Below are 22,277 nucleotides of genomic sequence, written 5' to 3'. Positions count from 1 at the left end.
TACATACATGACATTACTTATCCTGTACTGATCCTGAGTTACATCCTGTATTATACCCCAGAGCTGCACTCACTATTCTGCTGGTGTAGTCACTGTGTACATACATGACATTACTTATCCTGTACTGATCCTGAGTTACAACCTGTATTATACTCCAGAGCTGCACTCACCATTCTGCTGCTGGTGCAGTCACTGTGTACATACATGACATTACTTATCCTGTACTGATCCTGAGTTACATCCTGTATTATACTCCAGAGCTGCACTCACTATTCTGCTGCTGGTGCAGTCACTGTGTACATACATGACATTACTTATCCTGTACTGATCCTGAGTTACATCCTGTATTATACCCCAGAGCTGCACTCACTATTCTGCTGGTGTAGTCACTGTGTACATACATGACATTACTTATCCTGTACTGATCCTGAGTTACAACCTGTATTATACTCCAGAGCTGCACTCACTATTCTGCTGCTGGTGCAGTCACTGTGTACATACATGACATTACTTATCCTGTACTGATCCTGAGTTACATCCTGTATTATACTCCAGAGCTGCACTCACTATTCTGCTGCTGGTGCAGTCACTGTGTACATACATGACATTACTTATCCTGTACTGATCCTGAGTTACATCCTGTATTATACCCCAGAGCTGCACTCACTATTCTGCTGGTGTAGTCACTGTGTACATACATGACATTACTTATCCTGTACTGATCCTGAGTTACAACCTGTATTATACTCCAGAGCTGCACTCACTATTCTGCTGCTGGTGCAGTCACTGTGTACATACATGACATTACTTATCCTGTACTGATCCTGAGTTACATCCTGTATTATACTCCAGAGCTGCACTCACTATTCTGCTGCTGGTGCAGTCACTGTGTACATACATGACATTACTTATCCTGTACTGATCCTGAGTTACATCCTGTATTATACCCCAGAGCTGCACTCACTATTCTGCTGGTGTAGTCACTGTGTACATACATGACATTACTTATCCTGTACTGATCCTGAGTTACAACCTGTATTATACTCCAGAGCTGCACTCACTATTCTGCTGCTGGTGCAGTCACTGTGTACATACATGACATTACTTATCCTGTACTGATCCTGAGTTACATCCTGTATTATACTCCAGAGCTGCACTCACTATTCTGCTGCTGGTGCAGTCACTGTGTACATACATGACATTACTTATCCTGTACTGATCCTGAGTTACATCCTGTATTATACCCCAGAGCTGCACTCACTATTCTGCTGGTGTAGTCACTGTGTACATACATGACATTACTTATCCTGTACTGATCCTGAGTTACAACCTGTATTATACTCCAGAGCTGCACTCACCATTCTGCTGCTGGTGCAGTCACTGTGTACATACATGACATTACTTATCCTGTACTGATCCTGAGTTACATCCTGTATTATACCCCAGAGCTGCTTCCTAAGCTGACACGTTGTAGACTAGATGTCTTATGTACAATAAACATAACATCAGTTGGGAGAAGCGCCAGGGAACTGATAATTTTATAGTTGATATTAGCAGGAAGGAGGCCATGGATAACAAATATAAGAAGATACCACAGTCCCGGGGCCTGGATCTATGAGTATCTGTCATGGTAATTTTACTTTCAATATTCTCCTCTAGCATCTAATAGTAGTGAGCGCTCTCCTTGCACATCTATAATTTTCCATAACTGACTTTCAGAAGAAAGTTAAAAAGAAAAAAGATTTACAGCCGGAGCCACGTTCTGTCATATGTAACTTAGGCAATTTTCTTTCAATAAGAACTGGATTTTTTTTCTCCTTTTTATCATAAAGAAGCCAAATTATGTTGGCTGCTCTCACTCAGAAAACAAATTTGCATCTCAGAATTAAATCTGGGCAGCTGCTATAAATATGAGGAACACAGATTGTACGCAACAGGATAGAGATATAGAGAATGTGGCGCCCACTGATATACCAGGAGTCAGGCAAGGTAACAGTGTGACAGGAACATGAACGTACACAGTGACTGCACCATCAGCTCTGGAGTATAATACAGGATGTAACTCAGGATCAGTACAGGATAAGTAATGTCATGTATGTACACAGTGACTGCACCAGCAGCAGAATAGTGAGTGCAGCTCTGGAGTATAATACAGGATGTAACTCAGGATCAGTACAGGATAAGTAATGTCATGTATGTACACAGTGACTGCACCAGCAGCAGAATAGTGAGTGCAGCTCTGGTGTATAATACAGGATGTAACTCAGGATCAGTACAGGATAAGTAATGTCATGTATGTACACAGTGACTGCACCAGCAGCAGAATAGTGAGTGCAGCTCTGGAGTATAATACAGGATGTAACTCAGGATCAGTACAGGATAAGTAATGTCATGTATGTACACAGTGACTGCACCAGCAGCAGAATAGTGAGTGCAGCTCTGGGATATAATACAGGATGTAACTCAGGATCAGTACAGGATAAGTAATGTCATGTATGTACACAGTGACTGCACCAGCAGCAGAATAGTGACTGCAGCTATGGAGTATAATACAGGATGTAACTCAGGATCAGGACAGGATAAGTAATGTCATGTATGTACACAGTGACTGTACCAGCAGCAGAATAGTGAGTGCAGCTCTGGGGTATAATACAGGATGTAACTCAGGATCCGTACAGGATAAGTAATGTCATGTATGTACACAGTGACTGCACCAGCAGCAGAATAGTGAGTGCGGCTCTGGAGTATAATACAGGATGTAACTCAGGATCAGTACAGGATAAGTAATGTCATGTATGTACACAGTGACTGCACCAGCAGCAGAATAGTGAGTGCAGCTCTGGAGTATAATGCAGGATGTAACTCAGGATCAGTACAGGATAAGTCATGTCATGTATGTACACAGTGACTGCACCAGCAGCAGAATAGTGAGTGCAGCTCTGGAGTATAATACAGGATGTAACTCAGGATCAGTACAGGATAAGTAATGTCATGTATGTACACAGTGACTGCACCAGCAGCAGAATAGTGAGTGCGGCTCTGGAGTATAATACAGGATGTAACTCAGGATCAGTACAAGATAAGTAATGTCATGTATGTACACAGTGACTGCACCAGCAGCAGAATAGTGAGTGCAGCTCTGGAGTATAATACAGGATGTAACTCAGGATCAGTACAGGATAAGTCATGTCATGTATGTACACAGTGACTGCACCAGCAGCAGAATAGTGAGTGCAGCTCTGGAGTATAATACAGGATGTAACTCAGGATCAGTACAGGATAAGTAATGTCATGTATGTACACAGTGACTGCACCAGCAGCAGAATAGTGAGTGCGGCTCTGGAGTATAATACAGGATGTAACTCAGGATCAGTACAGGATAAGTAATGTCATGTATGTACACAGTGACTGCACCAGCAGCAGAATAGTGAGTGCAGCTCTGGAGTATAATACAGGATGTAACTCAGGATCAGTACAGGATAAGTCATGTCATGTATGTACACAGTGACTGCACCAGCAGCAGAATAGTGAGTGCAGCTGTGGAGTATAATACAGGATGTAACTCAGGATCGGTACAGGATAAGTAATGTCATGTATGTACACAGTGACTGCACCAGCAAACTAGTTAGTGCAGCTTTGGAGTATAATACAAGTTGTTACATTTGTATTAATGATACATTAGAGCAATAATATAACTGGTTACAATAAAATTTTGTAGCATGTATGAGGCTTCAGTGGGTTTCAAATGTAACATCCATTGTGACTGTCCCCCTCCCCTCGGTTTATCACCCAACAATACAGTGATCCTTGTCATATAATTGCTTACAATATTGATTACGGCTCCAAGGAAATTAATTAAAATGGAGGCAAAGATGATGACATTCCGGGCCAAGTACGTCTCATTTATCCAGCAGCAGGTTTTCCGGAGCACGAGGGGGAGACATTTATAATCTTCGGCTGTGGTTATCAGGACCAGTGCAGAGTGCAGCATTATCAGTATGGTGAACTGGATTACCATGGGCATCATCCTGGGGAACAAAAAGGGGACAAAAACATTATCATATGGGTATTCCCATGAAGACAAGATTCTGAAATATACTCAGGATAACAAAATAACACATTCTCTAATTCACAGTTATTATCAAAAATTCAGTATTTCACAGATACAAGTCCTACCTCTATCTATCAGTCCTGCTGTACACAATTTTGGTTACCCATAGACCTGACCCTGTATCTTCGGAGTTTATGGTCGGGAGGATATATTGTTCTCCTGTCTGACACTGAGCTGAGGTCCTCTCTGTCTCCAGCCCCCACCCTTGCATTCCAGAATGAGCTCACACACACACTGACTTCCTGCCAAAGCATTAGGAGAGTTAAGCTACAGACAGATAAGATCTTTATTCGGGGGAGGGACAGCAGATCTGCCAGTATTTGTTATAGGTAAGATATAGTAGAGCTGAGTATGCCATGTGTAATATGCATCCCATCACCTCTAATCTGTACTTTTCTAGTGAATGTTCAGAAGCTAAATAAAAGTGTAGATAAACCCTGTACCCTCATAATCTAAGCACATTGTCATCACACCATCTCAGAGCACTAGAGGAATCATGAAGTGCCTGCTCAGAGAGTCCCTACTCACACTCTGTAATCTTACACTGACCTTCACTGAGTGATAGGAGCTGATGCAGCAATAACACTGAGTAACATTGTAAAGTAAGGGGTTAAAAATGATCTTTATTGTGTAAACATCACTAGAGGGATACATTTGAGAATTTTCACTCTGAGTGCACAGTGTTTTTAAAGAATTATGTTTTTCTACCAAAAAAAAAAAAAACAATTTAGAAGAACAAAGGATTCCATGTAAATTTGGCGAAGTCGGCTCTTCAGTCTGTTCTGTCAATGACAACATAAAACGCTCTTCAAGCCCTCGTAACGTCTTGTCTCAGCGACCGTCGCGAGGAAGCGCCTTTCAACTACAGACACTTTTTGTTTGCGAAAAACAAGCACGACGAGAAGAGCAATCTCAGTAAGTACACCTCCGCCGAAGAGCTGCTTTGTGCTTTCTATATCTCCTACCAAAATATCGGCCTTCTGCTATCGCACCTAATTGACTTTTGCGTCGTAGCAACTTTTTGGGAATTGCTTTGAATCTATATGAGGGTCAGATAAACAATAGGGGGTGGAATGGAAATAATTGAATGTGATGAATAGTCAGGGGGAAATCCTGACCGATACAATGTAACTGCACCAAAAACAGCAGATGAGGAGAAGCGGAGGAGGGGGAAGCGGTCGTTACATTCTGCAGAACGAGTCATAATCTGCATGATCCCTTTAAGTAGAGGGGGATGATGGGGCTAGATACGTCCCCTGCAGTGTTGGGTACAAGAGCATTTGCTGGTGGGTCTTGATACAAAATAAGGATTTAAACTAAATATTTGATCCAGCCAAAGCAAAACCAGACTACGAGTCTGACTACGACTACAAAGAGCACATGGCTCTAAATTGACCCATATGAACCAATAGATAGATTTTCTTTAAAGTGATTGTTAACTTTGGGAAAACCAATGGGGTTCAGATAACATTGGTGGTAGCTGTGTAGCATCAAAGGGGTCTAGTAATGTATAGGGCCACACTTAAAGGGCTTTCTACTTTCTCATAGATTATAAATACTTATGCAAATGAATTTCACGGCTAGCAAGTAGGTTGGTTAAAGGGATCCTTCTACTCCGACCTCTACATGCTTTTTGGGATTTGGGGATGTGGGATGTGGGGTCTGTTTGTCGATTTCAGAACTAGGACATATTGCCAAACCAAAAAATCCCTTTAATCACCAACTTCCAAATATATTTCTTCTTTGATATTCCTAATGGGACCTACACAAGAAATTTTACCCAAACGTGTAACTGGCCTTGTTTGCCTACTACAGAAGACTGACCGACAGCTCCATTTATAGTGTAGTGGCCATCAAAGCTTACTGCAGGCCAATTCTCACCAAGGATGAAGCCATCATTCTCCGGCTCGGTCCCAATACTTTGGATTAGTCACTACCTGTTCTAACCCACAAGATCAACATTGTAGTCAATGACGATTTGGCTTTGTAATAGGATACATGGCGCGTTCTCTGCGGTGGATTCGGGTTCGGCCGGGATTCATTAAGGTAGTTCCTCCGCCGTCCACCAGGTGGCGCTGCTGCGCTGAAGAGCATCGGAACGCGCTCAAGTTCACCGGCCTATTCCTAGTGAAGGTAAGTGCAAGCTCCGTGACACATTTTTTTTAAAAAATGTGGCGGTTTTTCCGAATCCGTCGGGTTTTCTTTCGGCCACGCCCCTGATTTCCGTCACGTGCATGCCGGCGCCGATGCGCCACAATCCGATCGCGTGCGCCAAAATCCCGGGGCAATACAGGGAAAATCGTCGCAAATCGGAAATATTTGGGTAACACGTCGGGAAAACGCGAATCGGGCCCTTAGTAAATGACCCCCAGAGTCTGTAAAGGGGAAAACTGCTATACAATTGAAAATAATCATATATGGCCACATACAGTGTTATATCATATGTATACCACCTAGACTACTGATTTATGCTACATTTCTTTGCAGTTCAGATACACTATATACTGCACCTGCAATCTGACCTGACCTTTATTTTATCATTATCACTGAAACCACACCCCATGGCAAGTCCAAAATCAAAAAAAGACAGGAAAACTGGGAATTACCTGGATGAAGGAAGCAGGCTTTGGATTGCGGTGATGAATATGAGGACTATGAATGCACACACCAGGTTGGATTTAAACACTTCATCTCTCATTTGTGAATACTGAAATATGAAAAAGAGAGAAAAATCTGATTAGAACTAATCAATAATTTATGAACAAAAAATCAAAATCACAAAATAACAAAGCAAAGGACAAAGACATTTTACTTTTACTAGTTTACTGATTCCTATACAAGGTAGAGAGACTGAGTAGCCAGTTCTTAATACTGTAAGTCCAGTAACACTAGGTCTGCAGTGTAATAATATCACATTTTATGGATAATACATGGCACAGGGTCAGGAGGGGCCGGGAGGTCTACAGTGTAATAATATCACATGTTATGGATGATACATGGTACAGGGTTAGGAGGGGCCCGGATGTCTGTAGTGTAATAATATCACATTTTATGGATAATACATGGCACAGGGTCAGGAGGGGCCGGGAGGTCTACAGTGTAATAATATCACATGTTATGGGTGATACATGGTACAGGGTCAGGAGGGGACGGGATGTCTGCAGTGTAATAATATCACGTTATGGATGATACATGGCACAGGGTCAGGAGGGGCCGGGAGGTCTACAGTGTAATAATATCACATGTTATGGGTGATACATGGTACAGGGTCAGGAGGGGCCGGGATGTCTGCAGTGTAATAATATCACATGTTATGGATGATACATGGTACAGGGTCAGGAAAAGCTGGGATGTCTGCAGTGTAATAATATCACATGTTATGGATGATACATGGTACAGGGTCAGGAGGGGCTGGGATGTCTGCAGTGTAATAATATCACATGTTATGGATGATACATGGTACAGGGTCAGGAGGGGCCGGGATGTCTGCAGTGTAATAATATCACGTTATGGATGATACATGGTACAGGGTCAGGATGTCTGCAGTGTAATAATATCACATGTTATGGGTGATACATGGTACAGGGTCAGGAGGGGTCGGGATGTCTGCAATGTAATAATATCACATGTTATGGATGATACATGGTACAGGGTCAGGAGGGGCCGGGATGTCTGCCGTGTAATAATATCACATGTTATGGATGATACATGGTACAGGGTCAGGAGGGGCCGGGATGTCTGTAGTGTAATAATATCACATGTTATGGATGATACATGGTACAGGGTCAGGAGGGGACGGGATGTCTGCAGTGTCATAATATCACATGTTATGGATGATACATGGTACAGGGTCAGGAGTGACCGGGATATCTGCAGTGTCATAATATCACATGTTATGGATGATACATGGTACAGGGTCAGGAGGGGCCGGGATGTCTGCAGTGTAATAATATCACATGTTATGGATGATACATGGTACAGGGTCAGGAGGGGACGGGATGTCTGCAGTGTAATAATATCACATGTTATGGATAATACATGGTACAGGGTCAGGAGTGACCGGGATATCTGCCGTGTAATAATATCACATGTTATGGATGATACATGGTACAGGGTCAGGAGGGGCCGGGATGTCTGCAGTGTAATAATATCACGTTATGGATGCTACATGGTACAGGGTCAGGAGGGGCCGGGATGTCTGCAGTGTAATAATATCACATGTTATGGAGGATACATGGTACAGGGTCAGGAGTGACCGGGATATCTGCAGTGTAATAATATCACATGTTATGACTGATACATGGTACAGGGTCAGGAGGGGCCGGGATGTCTGCAGTGTAATAATATCACGTTATGGATGATACATGGTACAGGGTCAGGAGTGACCGGGATATCTGCAGTGTAATAATATCACATGTTATGGATGATACATGGTACAGGGTCAGGATGTCTGCAGTGTAATAATATCACATGTTATGGATGATACATGGTACAGGGTCAGGATGGGCCGGGATGTCTGCAGTGTAATAATATCACATGTTATGGATGATACATGGTACAGGGTCAGGAGGGGCCGGGATGTCTGCAGTGTAATAATAGCACATGTTATGACTGATACATGGTACAGGGTCAGGAGGGGCCGGATGTCTGCAGTGTAATAATATCACATGTTATGGATGATACATGGTACAGGGTCAGGAGGGGCCGGGATGTCTGAAGTGTAATAATATCACATGTTATGGAGAATACATGGTACAGGGTAAGGAGGGGCCGGGATGTCTGCAGTGTAATAATATCACATGTTATGGATGATACATGGTACAGGGTTAGGAGGGGCCCGGATGTCTGTAGTGTAATAATATCACGTTATGGATGATACATGGTACAGGGTCAGGAGGGGCCGGGATGTCTGCAGTGTAATAATATCACATGTTATGGATGATACATGGTACAGGGTCAGGAGGGGCCTGGATGTCTGCAGTGTAATAATATCACATGTTATGGATGATACATGGTACAGGGTCAGGAGGGGCCGGGATGTCTGCAGTGTAATAATATCACATGTTATGGATGATACATGGTACAGGGTCAGGAGGGGCCGGGATGTCTGCAGTGTCATAATATCACATGTTATGGATGATACATGGTACAGGGTCAGGAGGGGCCGGGATGTCTGCAGTGTAATAATATCACATGTTATGGATGATACATGGTACAGGGTTAGGAGGGGCCCGGATGTCTGTAGTGTAATAATATCACGTTATGGATGATACATGGTACAGGGTCAGGAGGGGCCGGGATGTCTGCAGTGTAATAATATCACATGTTATGGATGATACATGGTACAGGGTCAGGAGGGTCCGGGATGTCTGCAGTGTAATAATATCACATGTTATGGATGATACATGGTACAGGGTCAGGAGGGTCTGGGATGTCTGCAGTGTAATAATATCACATGTTATGGATGGTACATGGTACAGGGTCAGGAGGGGCTGGGATGTCTGCAGTGTAATAATATCACCTGTTTTGGCTAATACATGGTACAGGGTCAGGAGGGGCCGGGATGTCTGCAGTGTAATAATATCACATGTTATGGATGATACATGGTACGGGGTCAGGAGGGGCCGGGATGTCTGCAGTGTAATAATATCACATGTTATGGATGATACATGGTACGGGGTCAGGAGGGGCCGGATGCCTACCTTGGGTGTGCAGGGGCAAAATATTGTTGATTTTTTAAAATTAGAACTGACAATATTTTCTCTCGCTGCTACTGATACTTTTGATGCCTAAAGGCAGTCAACTAAATTAGTTCCAGGAATGGGATGTTATTATAGGGATATTACACTGATTACATTAGAAGTATACCCTATTAGCCACCATAGGAGCCATGTTATCACCCCATGAATCTAGTATTGGTGGCCTTTTCTAAGGGTAAGTCATCACTATTGTGTTCCAAGACTTTAACAAATATACATTGTAGTATTAGTAATAAAAGTAACAAAAAAGTAAAAAATCATTGAGTCAACATTTTTAAAAGGGGAAAGTATAACGTTAGAAAGGAACTTTCACAAATGCAATTCATAATAGGAAGAAAAAGAATACTGTAAGAGGAAAGTAGGAGTCATCCTCCTCCAACCTATAATTACCGGAGCGCGTTATATATATATATCTATAATCATTGAGGAGTTTCTCCCATTATTCCGCACCGGCACATAGTGACTTGTGTGTGACAGAAAACACTATCATCATCCCCCGGTCCGGGGTCTATCCTCACACTGCTGTGCAAGTCCAGGGGGGCAGAGGTCAAAGAGATGGATCAGGCATTGTCTACTGTCTACCCGGGGTGAGCGGGGGCAAAATATTGGTGATTTTTTTTTAGAACAACTGCCAAGATTTTCTCTAAATTTGTCCGGCTGCTGAGCTGTGCCGCTGAAGTGGATGTGACTAACCTGCAATACCAGGGATGGCCACCGCCAAATGCATGGCGCTGTGCTACATTAAGAGATGCCTTGTACAAAGCAGCCCTCTCTTATGGTTGGCAGATGGGGGCGGTCTTGAGCAATGGACCCCTCTACGATGTCTGTGTGTCCCAATAGGATGAATGGGCAGAAGTTCTTTTCCACTATTAATATTTATACCTTGTCTATGGGATAGGAGATACGTTTATGATCATTTGGATGCTCAGAAGTCATAAGACACGGGGCACCCAGAGCACTTGGAGACCCCTCTACTGGTTGGACACCTAGTGATCATAAACCTATCTTGTATATACTAAATGCCTGGCACCTCTGTGCCTCGCTCCATGACCTCTGTGCCTCGCTCCATGACCTCTGTGCCTCGCTCCATGACCTCTGTGCCTCGCTCCATGACCTCTGTGCCTCGCTCCATGACCTCTGTGCCTCGCTCCAGCCCTTACAAGTCCAGGCTTAATCCATTACACAAAGATTCCATGTGATGAAATGTAACAGAGCGAATCCCCCAGGAATAACAAGTGTCTGTTACAATTGTCAGGAATACAGGTATATACATGGGATTTGTGAGTCTGCGCCCGGGGACTGTAATTTCGGGTCTCCTGGGGAGTAATTATTGTTTTGCCTGGAAACTTTCCCAAATCCCTTCCAACGAGTGCGTCCACACGTTCAGGTTTTCAGATGCAGTTTTTGAAGCCAAAACCAGGTGTGGATGGTAATGGGTGAGACAAATAATTGAAAGGTGCTGCTCCTCCTCCTACTTCTACTCCACTCCTGGTTTGGGCATCAAAAACTGCATCTGAAAAACTGAACGTGTGGACGCACCCGTAACGTAAATCTTTACTGCCCATTTTGGGCTACATAAATAAGTTGGGGCTTAGTTTTCATTACTGTGGATTAGAGAGCCGGTTACATTGTAACAAGTGTAGTATTAATGGCAATCTACCCTCTGTCTACCAGAATGTCCAGAACTTATGTGGCCAGTTCTTTATCTACTAAAGAACTTAGTAAACTTTACAAAGGCTTTTTAATAAAAAGTCTCTCCAAGCCCCAACTCTCTGACGCCCCCGGTTGGCTCCGAGCAGGAGGTACATTTACATTGCGGGATGTATATAAATTAAAAGCCGGCAATGACAAGGGGCGCTTAGGTGACTACAAAGACTTTTTTAAAAAATATGTAATTTAAAGTTTACTAAGTTCCACTTAGTGCATAAAGAAACGGGCACAAAGTGCTGGACATCTGCCATCAACATACTTCCTGATAAACCAGGGACACTTACCCATAGATCCAGGCACCGGGACTGTGGTATCTTCTTATATTTATCATCCATGGCCTCCTTCTTGCTGAAATCATCTTTTACAATTATGCCTGAAGAGCTCTGGGGGTGTTACCAGACCTCCTCTGTAGTTTCATATGCTGTCACACTGTTTCCCTTTCCCCTGCTCTACCTTATGTAATCTCACACGTTGGGAGAAAGAAGTGCTCCTGCGCAGTGTAACAGCCTGTGAAGCTACAGTATGTAGGAGCATTGGTAATGACTGCCAGAGCCCTCATTAGCATAATTATAAAAGTTGACTTTAAAAAGGAAGGAGGCCATGGATAACAAAAATTACTACAGTCCTGATGCCGGGATCTATGAGTAAGTGCCCCTTGTTTATAATGATGGATTTTGATGGTAAGTTCAAACCCCTTCATACCACTCAAACTAAAAGGATGGGTTCACATCAAATTTTTTGGACATGATTAGCATATATACACCAGAAAAGCTCTCAACGTAGGTGTTAAACATGTCCAGAGATATATACTGGAAGGTGGGGGCCTCCTTTTTGCCTCTGTCTGCACAGTATAAGTCACATGCAGCAAAAAACACTGGATGAATAATTGCCACAGCCTGCTCCATATCATCCTGCTTTCTGCTGCAGGAAGCAGGATGCATACGCTCAGTATATTTATACAGCGAGTGGAGGCCAAAATACACTATGGGGACGGACGCCATCGTATGGCATCCATCACCAGCCTCCGCTAAGCCTCCGCTGTAAGTGTTTGCCCATATATGGGTAGCTACATCACTGCTGAACTCTGAACATTGGCAGCAGCCAATCACTGCCTGTTGCAGATGTCTGTTCCTCCTCCCTCTTCCAGGGGGGAGGAGCCGAACAGTACAGTACAGATATGTCAGGCATCCTTACAACAGAGGACAATACCATGATGTGAATCTAGACTAAAACTGATGCTTTATATGGCCATCATCACCACTATTCAGTGGCAGCTCCCGCTACCATGTTTAGTTACTACCAAGTTTCAGTAAAACCCCAGCACCACCACAACTTCTAATATTTTTCGCATTACTGCTTTGCTCCTTCATTCTAGAACGGAAGTTTCTCTTTCACTTCCTTTAACATCAGTAGACAGCCTCCTCTCAGCACTCTCACAATGCTCCTGGGATGCCTGTAAATAATTCAAGCAATTTTTATAATATTTCTTTGGTTTTGGACACTAGAATATTCATAGCGAAGGCCACAAGTTTTTATTAGACGGAGGATCTGCTTAGCCTAAGGGTGAAGACACACGTGGCGTTTTTAGGCCGTTTTTGGGCCGTTTTTGCTAAGTGCGTTTTCAGATCGTGTAAAAATGCATGCGCTAAAAAACGCATGCGTTTTTGTCAGTTTTTAACTGCGCAAATTCGGAAAACCGGACAAAAACGCATGCGTTTTTTACGATCTGAAAATGCACTTAGTAAAAACGGCCCAAAAACTGCCTAAAAACGCCACGTGTGTCTTCACACTAAAAGCCCCAACTGCAATCTTCTTCTATACAGGAACACAGTGCCATTATATACAGATATATCTCTATATACCAGTACATTACTATGGAGGATAAGAGCTGAGATGTCGCTACTCCTGACTATGTTGCTCCAGGAGTCTTGCTTCTCAATCCAACCTCAGATGCAGGGTGAGAGTGCTGAGAGGTGACCGTCCCCTGACACAATAGGGACAGGGGGAAAGTGTTTCATCCGGGGTCAGAGAGAACATTATTGTCAAGGAAGAAGGAAGCAAATAAAGTAGTGAACAATTATAATAACAACATACAGGGGCGTAACTACAGTGATAGCAGCCATAGCAGCTCATATAGGGCCCACAGTGTCAGGGGGCCCTCTCATCCTACCTGACATACTAAAGAGTGGAGGATGTGCACCATTATATACATATTATGCTGCACATTGTACAGCATGTATATAACATATAAGTGATGTATATGTGCTCTATATGTGTGTATAAATGTGTGATTGTAATTTGCATGTGTGAGTATACAAATATGTATATTTCTTAAGTGAGAAGGGGGGCCCCATGCAGGAGCCTGCTACGGGGCCCTGCTTATCCTAGTTACGCCACTGACAACCTATGAAATATATAACAATTATAACTATATATATATATATAACTATTGTTTGCATTTATTTTTAACTCTGGACTAGAGATGAGAGGACCCGCTTGTTGGGTTCGGAGTTCGGTCACCTGACCCGGACATATTGCCGGATTGCCACCTGAACAGCCAATACGACAAATTGATGCCCCTAGCAACTAGCAATGGCTGGGATTGCCCAGGGGGTGTCCTCTCATCTCTACTCTGGACAATCCCTTTAACTTGCATGCACACAATCCTAGCATCAATAAATACCAGTGTACAAAAAGATTCTGGTGGTGTAAGGACCCCAAACCTTCTTTCAGGAATCCCACCAATCCCAAAAACAAGATTCCAATGTTCAATATGTATTTTGGTGAAATCATGGCCACAGTTCCACAAAATTAAGCTGTCTGACCACCAATGTTTGAGGCTATAAAAGACCTAAAGTTCCCTAACAAGTATCACATGGCAGAGGGGGAGCGTCTTCTACTGACCCCTGTATAACGGCAATGGGTCAAAATCCTCAAAATTCTCAGATCACCTAATTAACACCACCGTATGATCAGCTGCTCTCTGATTTATAGATGGGGGGGGTCTCTGTGGCATCCACGTGCCCCTACAAGGTAGATTGTCATCACACATTCATGAGGCATTCTTTAAAAAAAACAACCAAATATTTAACAAATATTCTAAAAATATCAAAAGAGAAAAGACAGAACTTAAGTGATATTGTGTTCTGCTGAGTCACGGGGGTGGAGCATGACACCCGGATCCTCTCATGCTCCGCCCCTTCAGGCCCTGCAATAGACAGAACACAATACAAACCTAATCCAAATTAGACAGAACTAGTGGATAACCGAGACAGGAATCTTTTGACCTACAGACAAAATAATCTCTATCATGTTAATAGTTTAAACCTAGACAAATCCGTAGAAACTTATTTATGCTCCAATATTTTTCGCAGCCAAAATTTTTCCGGTGTTGCGGCTGTAGTGCATTGTGGGATGTCGGCTACATACAACAAGGTTGATACATAACGTGATACGTAACACTAAGTGGGTTAAAGGGGTTTTCCAAGACTTCTATAGAATAGCCTATCCTTAGGATAAATCATCTGAATCGCTCCACCATGTATGGAGCTAGAAGACGCTGTACATGATGTAGTGGCCAAGCCAGGTTACTGCAGCCAACGGCCATTCAAATCACTGGGAGCTGATCTGCAGTACCCACCTTGGCCACTACACAGTGCATGGAGCTGTTTGCTTATGGCTCTGTCTGTACTGGTGTAGGACATTCTGAATTTGTCACACATACGATAAAGAGGATAGACTGACAACATGGATTTTTTTACAAATAATTTTTTCTATACCACCCCTCCCCCACATTACATAGACGACACGTTGTTGCTGGCCACACTCAGCTACCTTATGCTCCAGGCTGGAGTCTTTAAACATCAGTGAGAAAGGCTTGATATGCTCTCTTCTCAACTTATCGCCACTCCGTAAGTCGATGGTGTGTTCTATTCGCTTGTTAATCTCCTCGGGACCAGACTGGACATGCAAAGCTTGTGCAAGATGGTTTGGAAGCAGATTTATTGAATTTCTTGTTAGCGCAGCCAGAGTCTAAGGGGGAAGCACATGCAAAAAAATAAAACCTGCTGGTCCCCTGGGGTTACAAAAAGAATGCAAGATTTTAGGTCATGTTGGCATTGCAAGTCACAACAGCATTCCATGCAATAGATAGAGAGAGCACAATATGTCACGTGCGACCATCACCACTATGCGATGATGGCGCTGGTGAGCCAATATCCATGAGAAAGCGGCAGACCCATTGACTAATACAATGACTGAAGACTGAGCCGTGTTCTGACTCCTCCCACAACGCATCTTCCTTCATTGTGGATACATAGTAAATGGATACATTTTACTAACATGACACATGGATGAGGTCAATGGCCAAACCTATGGCACCCAATCTGAAGCTATGTGGTTTCTACCCTATGGCTCCACGGGATGGCGCTAGAGTAACTCTCAATTGGTTGTATTTATTACAAAATATCAATGCGCACCATGTTATTAAAATCGCCATTGGAGGCTTATCAAGCCCTGTCCTCACTGATGGATGAGTCCTACAGTACAAAAGTTTCTATTACAGTGGTTTCATGATTCCCGGACTTGTGTTAAGTACAATTAGTACTTCAAAGGGTTAAACAAACCCTATGTAGCTGGTGTCAGGTTCCAATAGCCTATGCTATACAGATTTTAAAATTGTCTTTGTCAGCATTCTGAATCATTTCAGTACTTTATATCAGTTTACATCACCTGTCCCCCTGCCAGCAGTGTGTTGTGAGTCCCGGGGAGGGGCAGCGGCAGCCTGTGTCTTACATCTCATACATTCTTCCTCTACTCCACACCATCCCCCTTCCCCCCTCAACTGCACAATGCACATGACAGGGTGTGGGGAGGGGGAGGGAACTGTATGAGAGAGAAAGAAAGGAGACTAAGACACAGGCACACACAGGCTATGGCTGCTCCTCTCCAGGGACTCACCGCAGGCTGCTGGCAGAGAGCAAGGTAATGTGAATTAAACTTATATAGAGTACTGAAATGATTCAGAAAACTGACAAAGGCATTTTTTTTAAATCAGCATAGCATAGGCTAATGACCATGACATTGCTGGTGACAGGTTCACTTTAAAACAGATATAGTAAGGTGAAGCCAATTGAGAGGGGATGGGCTTGCCAAGTGTTCCCCCGCTGGGACCCTCAGTGATTAGCCTTAATCTGTGGGGAGCCTATGCAGTATATTAAGAAAGCCTATCCGCTTCTGAATCCCTATCTACTTCCTGAACCCTTAAAGGTGGTCTACCAGCTCCCAAAATCACGTTACAAGTCAAGCTGTCACTATGTAGGACACTATATAAGCTTTCGAAAAAGTTCTTTCCCATTTCCCAGCGATCTGACATTTTTTCGAGAAAACTCAGTTTTTATCTTTATGCAAATCAGCTTTTCGGTGCACAAGGGGTGTGGCCATATGTGCAGGTGCAGATGCATTTTTTTTTCTACACTGGCCAGGTCCTGCCCTTTATGCAATGATTGACATCCCCCTAGAAAGGGCTACACCACGCTGGTTTCCCTAAAAGTGTTCCGATGTGTCTACACTGCCTCCACAGGGGAAATAAAGTATTACACAATGCCTTCTCAGATCTTTTGGTTGTGCATGTCTCCACTCTGTCCTCCTATTAGTCCCTATCCGTAAGGAATATAAATGTCCATGAGTCGATAGGTTCAAGGAGAAACTATGGCCACAGCCTATGTACATCAAGTGTCCATCGATAACAGAGACATAGTCTACTCCAGTAACAATAGGTTATAGACTACTCATAGCTATTACTCAACCCCCATAACTACTATCCAAATTGGTGGAGAGAGTTTGTGGGGGTCCAAGAAGTGAAAATGACTGGTGGTAATATCCCTTTAAACTGCAGCGCAGGTATCATACCCTACCATGCACCCAGATGTCACCCCATGATATGATCCGATTGGGTGCTATGGGTGACAACCCTCTCTGCAAAGCAGAGGCAAATGTGTATCAATCTATTTCTATCCTAAATATTAGGTTATTTTGCTTTGGAAATTGATTTGGTGTCATCATGGATAATAAACAAAATTTCAGCTCTCAATGCCAGTCGGCTGCTCTAAAGCCAGCAGGGAAATGCCAGTTTCTCTAAAAATTACTGATGTGACCAAAACTATAACATGGGCTCCAGAATGAGGCACCATGACTGCTTTCTTTCAGACACTGCGCCAGTCTCATCTATGGGCTGCGGTTGGTCATTCATAATCTGAATAATAGATCTGTGATCTGATTGGATGCTATGGAAGAGAACTTTCACAATTTAAAATTTGATATCTCATTGGATGCTATGGATAATGCCATTGTTCAATCGAAATCTGTGATCTGTTTGGATTCTTTTCATGACATCCTCCTGAAATTAAAATCTGTGTTTTGATTGGGTGATATGTTTATATCATTATCCACGAAAATCTGTGATTTATCCTCCATTTACCATCTGTATTCATTTGGATACTAAGGGTAACACTGTCTCTGCTCCACTTATAATGATATAGGCAAAACCCATCTTCCAATTGAGGTCTGATTGGATGTTATGGATGGTACCCTGTGCTGGATTATATAGTGGGCACCCGGGGCGCGTGCCCCAGGGCCCCGACCATCTTGCCTACCCTTAACCCTGCCGCATGATCAGCAATATTGGTGTCCTAAGGACACCAATACTGCTAAATGCTATGCAGTACAGGAAGTTATAACTCCCTGTATGATCCTGGCTCCTGGTGAGCTGTGTAGGTGGGAAGAACCTTGTGGGTGAGGATTGGGTCTTTCACCATGCATTCAGGATGATGAACATAGGAGCAGTGACCTAATGTGTAAAGGCATGCACGGCATATTATGAGGTTCTTCAGCAGCTAAAGTTTGTATTATGAGGTTCTGCAGCTGAGTTGGGCATTATGAGGTTCTGCAGCAGCTGAGGTTCGCATTATGATGTTCTGAGGTGTGCATTATGATGTTCTGCAGCAGCTGAGGTCTGTATTATGAGGTCCTGCGGCAGCTGAGGTTTGCAAAATGAGGGTGACACCCTTCTTCGTCTAAAATCTGTGATTGGATGCTGTGCGTTACCCCCCACCACCCAATTTTCAATCTGTATTTTGATTGGATGCTATTGACGACACCCTTGCTTATCTCCTTACTCCCATTTTTCTTGGAAATATCATTCCCGTCGGCCAATAATAGTGAAATAGCGATTGAAATCCCGCCGCCGTTCATTGACATTCAACATCATAATTCGCCCATTTTCCGTTTTGTCCTGATTCGCATTCATTACGTCCCCGCCGCTTAGTGACATATGTTACAGATCTGAAAAAGCCAATTTAACAAAGTCGTCTTTTGTTAGATGATACAATGTTTCCAATAAGAACGGGAATTTTCTTTCAACTGCCCCCATTGTACTGTATGAAGCCACTGAACTGATCTAATTGCAGCAGTAAATTACATTACTGCCGAAAAGCCATTGCCAGATAAGTTATCAATTAACCTCCCGAAAAGCCTCTTTTTGCAGAAGTGACTACATGGGAAATGGATGTAAAATAGACATTACTGGGCATTAGGCTCATAATTGCAAATATTTCCCCGGAGCGGTGGTAACGTATGGAAAGGCGCAGCGTTTTTCACAGCATTAAGTGGTTTACACTGAAGGGGAAATGTCACAGCCTCCTAAAGCCTAAAGTTTTTGAAAAAATATCCCTTTAAAAAAATCTAGGTTGTATCAGATCGAATAGGCAAAATATAGCTGCTCACTTTGTTAGTATCAGCAGGACTGTGATATATGGATTTATATTCCAGGATTGTGTGCTCACACTGCTGTGCTCTGTGCTCTCTAGAGCCGGCGTTATTACAGGTATGATCCTTGTAGAAATGTGTAATGATACCTTTGTGTTTAGTAGTAGTAGGACTGTGAAATATAGATTTATGTTCCAGGATTGTAGCTAGGAGCGTGTCCTCACACTGCTGTGCTCTGTGCTCTCTACAGCCAGTGTTATTACATGTGTTATCCCTGTAGAGACTTGTATTCATACCTTTTTGTTCAGTAATAGTAGGACTGTGAAATATAGATTTATGTTCCAGGATTGTAGCTAGGAGCGTGTCCTCACACTGCTGTGCTCTGTGCTCTCTACAGCCAGTGTTATTACATGTGTTATCCCTGTAGAGACTTGTATTCATACCTTTTTGTTCAGTAATAGTAGGACTGTGAAATATAGACTTATGTTCCAGGATTGTAGCTAGGAGCGTGTCCTCACACTGCTGTGCTCTGTGCTCTCTACAGCCAGTGTTATTACATGTGTTATCCCTGTAGAGACTTGTATTCATACCTTTTTGTTCAGTAATAGTAGGACTGTGAAATATAGATTTATGTTCCAGGATTGTAGCTAGGAGCGTGTCCTCACACTGCTGTGCTCTTCGCATTTTTATTGAACAGCTCCACAACTCCTCCTCTTTGCTCTGAGCCACTGCTGAAAGATTCTGGTTTGATACTACAGCAGTCACTCAGATTAAAGAGGAAGGAGCTCAATTTCAGAGAACTAAGAGAACAACAGTGTGAGAATCCCTCCTTATCCATAAAACACTTGAGGAAGCTACAATTGTGGAATATAAATCCATATTTCAAAGTCCTGCTGCTACTAACCACATAGACAAAGGTCTGATTACACAGATCTTCAGGGACAATACCTGATACTGGCTGCAGAGAGTATAGAGCACAGCAGTGTGAGGACAGACCCCCAGTTTACATATAGTACAATCCACAGTCCTGCTGCTACTAGCAACATTCAGTTCAAAGGTACAAAATTCTGTGTTGGGAAGAGAATGGGATAAGGGGATGATCTCTGTTAGTTGGGGATAATCAAAAGTTGTAAAACGTAAAAAATGGTCACTGAAAAATGTATTTTGATTTATAAAAAAGATACAAATGCTGATTTATTTCAGAGTATATGCTCTGCTGCCACCAGGGGGGGCGCCCACTGACCTCAAAGATTAATCTATTGAGCTCCCCCTAGTGGTGACTGCAGGCAGAAAGAATTTTACAATGTGACTTGTGTCCCACCGCTTCCATATGGTTTTAGTACGGGATATTGGGGGACATTAATCATAGGGGGTCTCAGGTTCGCCTGGTTTGTTCTTTTTTTGGCTCCTGATCTATGATGGATCTAGTTCTGCCTTAGTAAATGCGTTTTTGAATCGTCTCCTGTCCCATTCATTTGCGCCAAATTTGTCTCAGATTTTTACCCTACAAAGTAAAATCTTATTTGGGACTAATAATGGAACAAGACTGAGAGAAGGAGACGGAACGTTCAGGGCGTCATCTCTGCACATAAAGTCTCAGCTTGTACAATGTCCGGAGCACATTGTCATGTAACTGCAGGGACTAAAAGTTACAGAGAAGGAAAAAAATAAATAAAAAATTCTTGCTGAAATGAGTCTTTTCCTTTTTTATTATAATGTACAGTAAATGGAGACTGATAATATTCTCAGATCTGTACAATAAGACAATAATCACTCCCATAGACAATGACGAAGTCGTTACTGGAGAAACTTTACATTACAAAACTGCTCCGAAGTGTTTTCCATGTTGCATGGAGGGAATTTTTCATTTTAGAAGCGAAAACCTTTGTTTTCAGTATTGAAAAGGGAGATTTGCTTCAGAGCAGGGGTATTTTTGTGACTTTTTTGGCACAAAATTGCGATGCCGCACAAACATCCGTATAACAGCCTCCTACTATGTCAGATAAGGCGCAGGGACTCAGAACCACTAAGTGCCGGACTTTTGCTTGCACCCAAAAAAGTTGCAAATTAGAGTCAAATTTACTAACTGGGCCAAAAAAAAATTGTGCAAAAAAAGCATCAAAAACAGTAAAAAACTATGATCGATGTCCCCCATTGTGTCTGAGATGGCCATAGAGTCAGTCAGTGCCATAGAGTTACATTGAGCAGAGGTGTCCGTGCCTGACCACTCCCATTAAAATGGAGGTATGGCACCCCATACCCACAACACACTGCTCTTGGGATCATTGGGACCCCAAGAGGTCAGAACCTCAGTAACTTACATTCCCCAGTTCTGTTAAATATAGATAGGAAATACATATTTATTGCTGCAAATCCCGGGTTAAATGACTCTTTAATGTAATGACCCCCATCCCCTCCCCACCCGAATTATCATCACACTTCAAATAACAAGAATTACTACCTCCTCATTACTGTAGATGGCGCTAACGCTGCAGCTGTCTGTAGCTCCTCTATTGCTCTATCTCCGAAGGAAAGGGATGGGATATTATTATTACTATTATAATCCTCTTGTGTTGTTAGGAATAGTCATACGGAGGCGACACGGATACATCATGCACATCACCACAGACACATTGTAAGACGTAGAACGGACAATGACTGGTCTAATGGGCTGTAATATGTATAATATCCATCAGTATATCTTCAACATCCAGCTCATATCTATTTCATATCTATCTATCTCCTATCTCTCTCTCTCTCTATCTCCTATCTATCTACTATCTATATCTATCTATCTATCTATCTCTATCTATCTATCTATCTCCTATCTATCTATCTATCTATCTATCTATCTCCTATCTATATCTATCTATCTATCTCCTATCTATATCTATCTATCTATCTCATATCTATCTATCTATCTATCTATCTAT

At 42.8% G+C, this 22,277-nt stretch overlaps 1 protein-coding gene across 2 annotated transcripts in view; it reads right to left on the bottom strand.

Moving 5' to 3' along the window:
• The window catches only part of ADCY8 (adenylate cyclase 8), a 181,246-nt gene that overhangs the window by 40,009 nt on the left and 118,960 nt on the right, over positions 1 to 22,277 (bottom strand). Inside the window, exons 8-10 of one of the 2 annotated variants that reach the window (XM_072151176.1) lie at positions 15,415 to 15,612; positions 6,718 to 6,818; positions 3,827 to 4,028 (exon numbers count right to left, since the gene is read on the bottom strand). In XM_072151176.1, coding sequence (XP_072007277.1) covers positions 3,827 to 4,028; positions 6,718 to 6,818; positions 15,415 to 15,612 — 501 coding nt within the window. The remainder of the gene's footprint in view (positions 1 to 3,826; positions 4,029 to 6,717; positions 6,819 to 15,414; positions 15,613 to 22,277) is intronic. The other variant, XM_072151178.1, reaches the window with a different exon arrangement.

Source organism: Engystomops pustulosus, chromosome 5 (genome assembly GCF_040894005.1).
Source record: "Engystomops pustulosus chromosome 5, aEngPut4.maternal, whole genome shotgun sequence".
Classification (NCBI taxonomy): domain Eukaryota; kingdom Metazoa; phylum Chordata; class Amphibia; order Anura; family Leptodactylidae; genus Engystomops; species Engystomops pustulosus.
The sequence above is the reverse complement of the archived record's forward strand: the minus strand, read 5'-3'. Positions and strand labels throughout refer to the sequence as shown.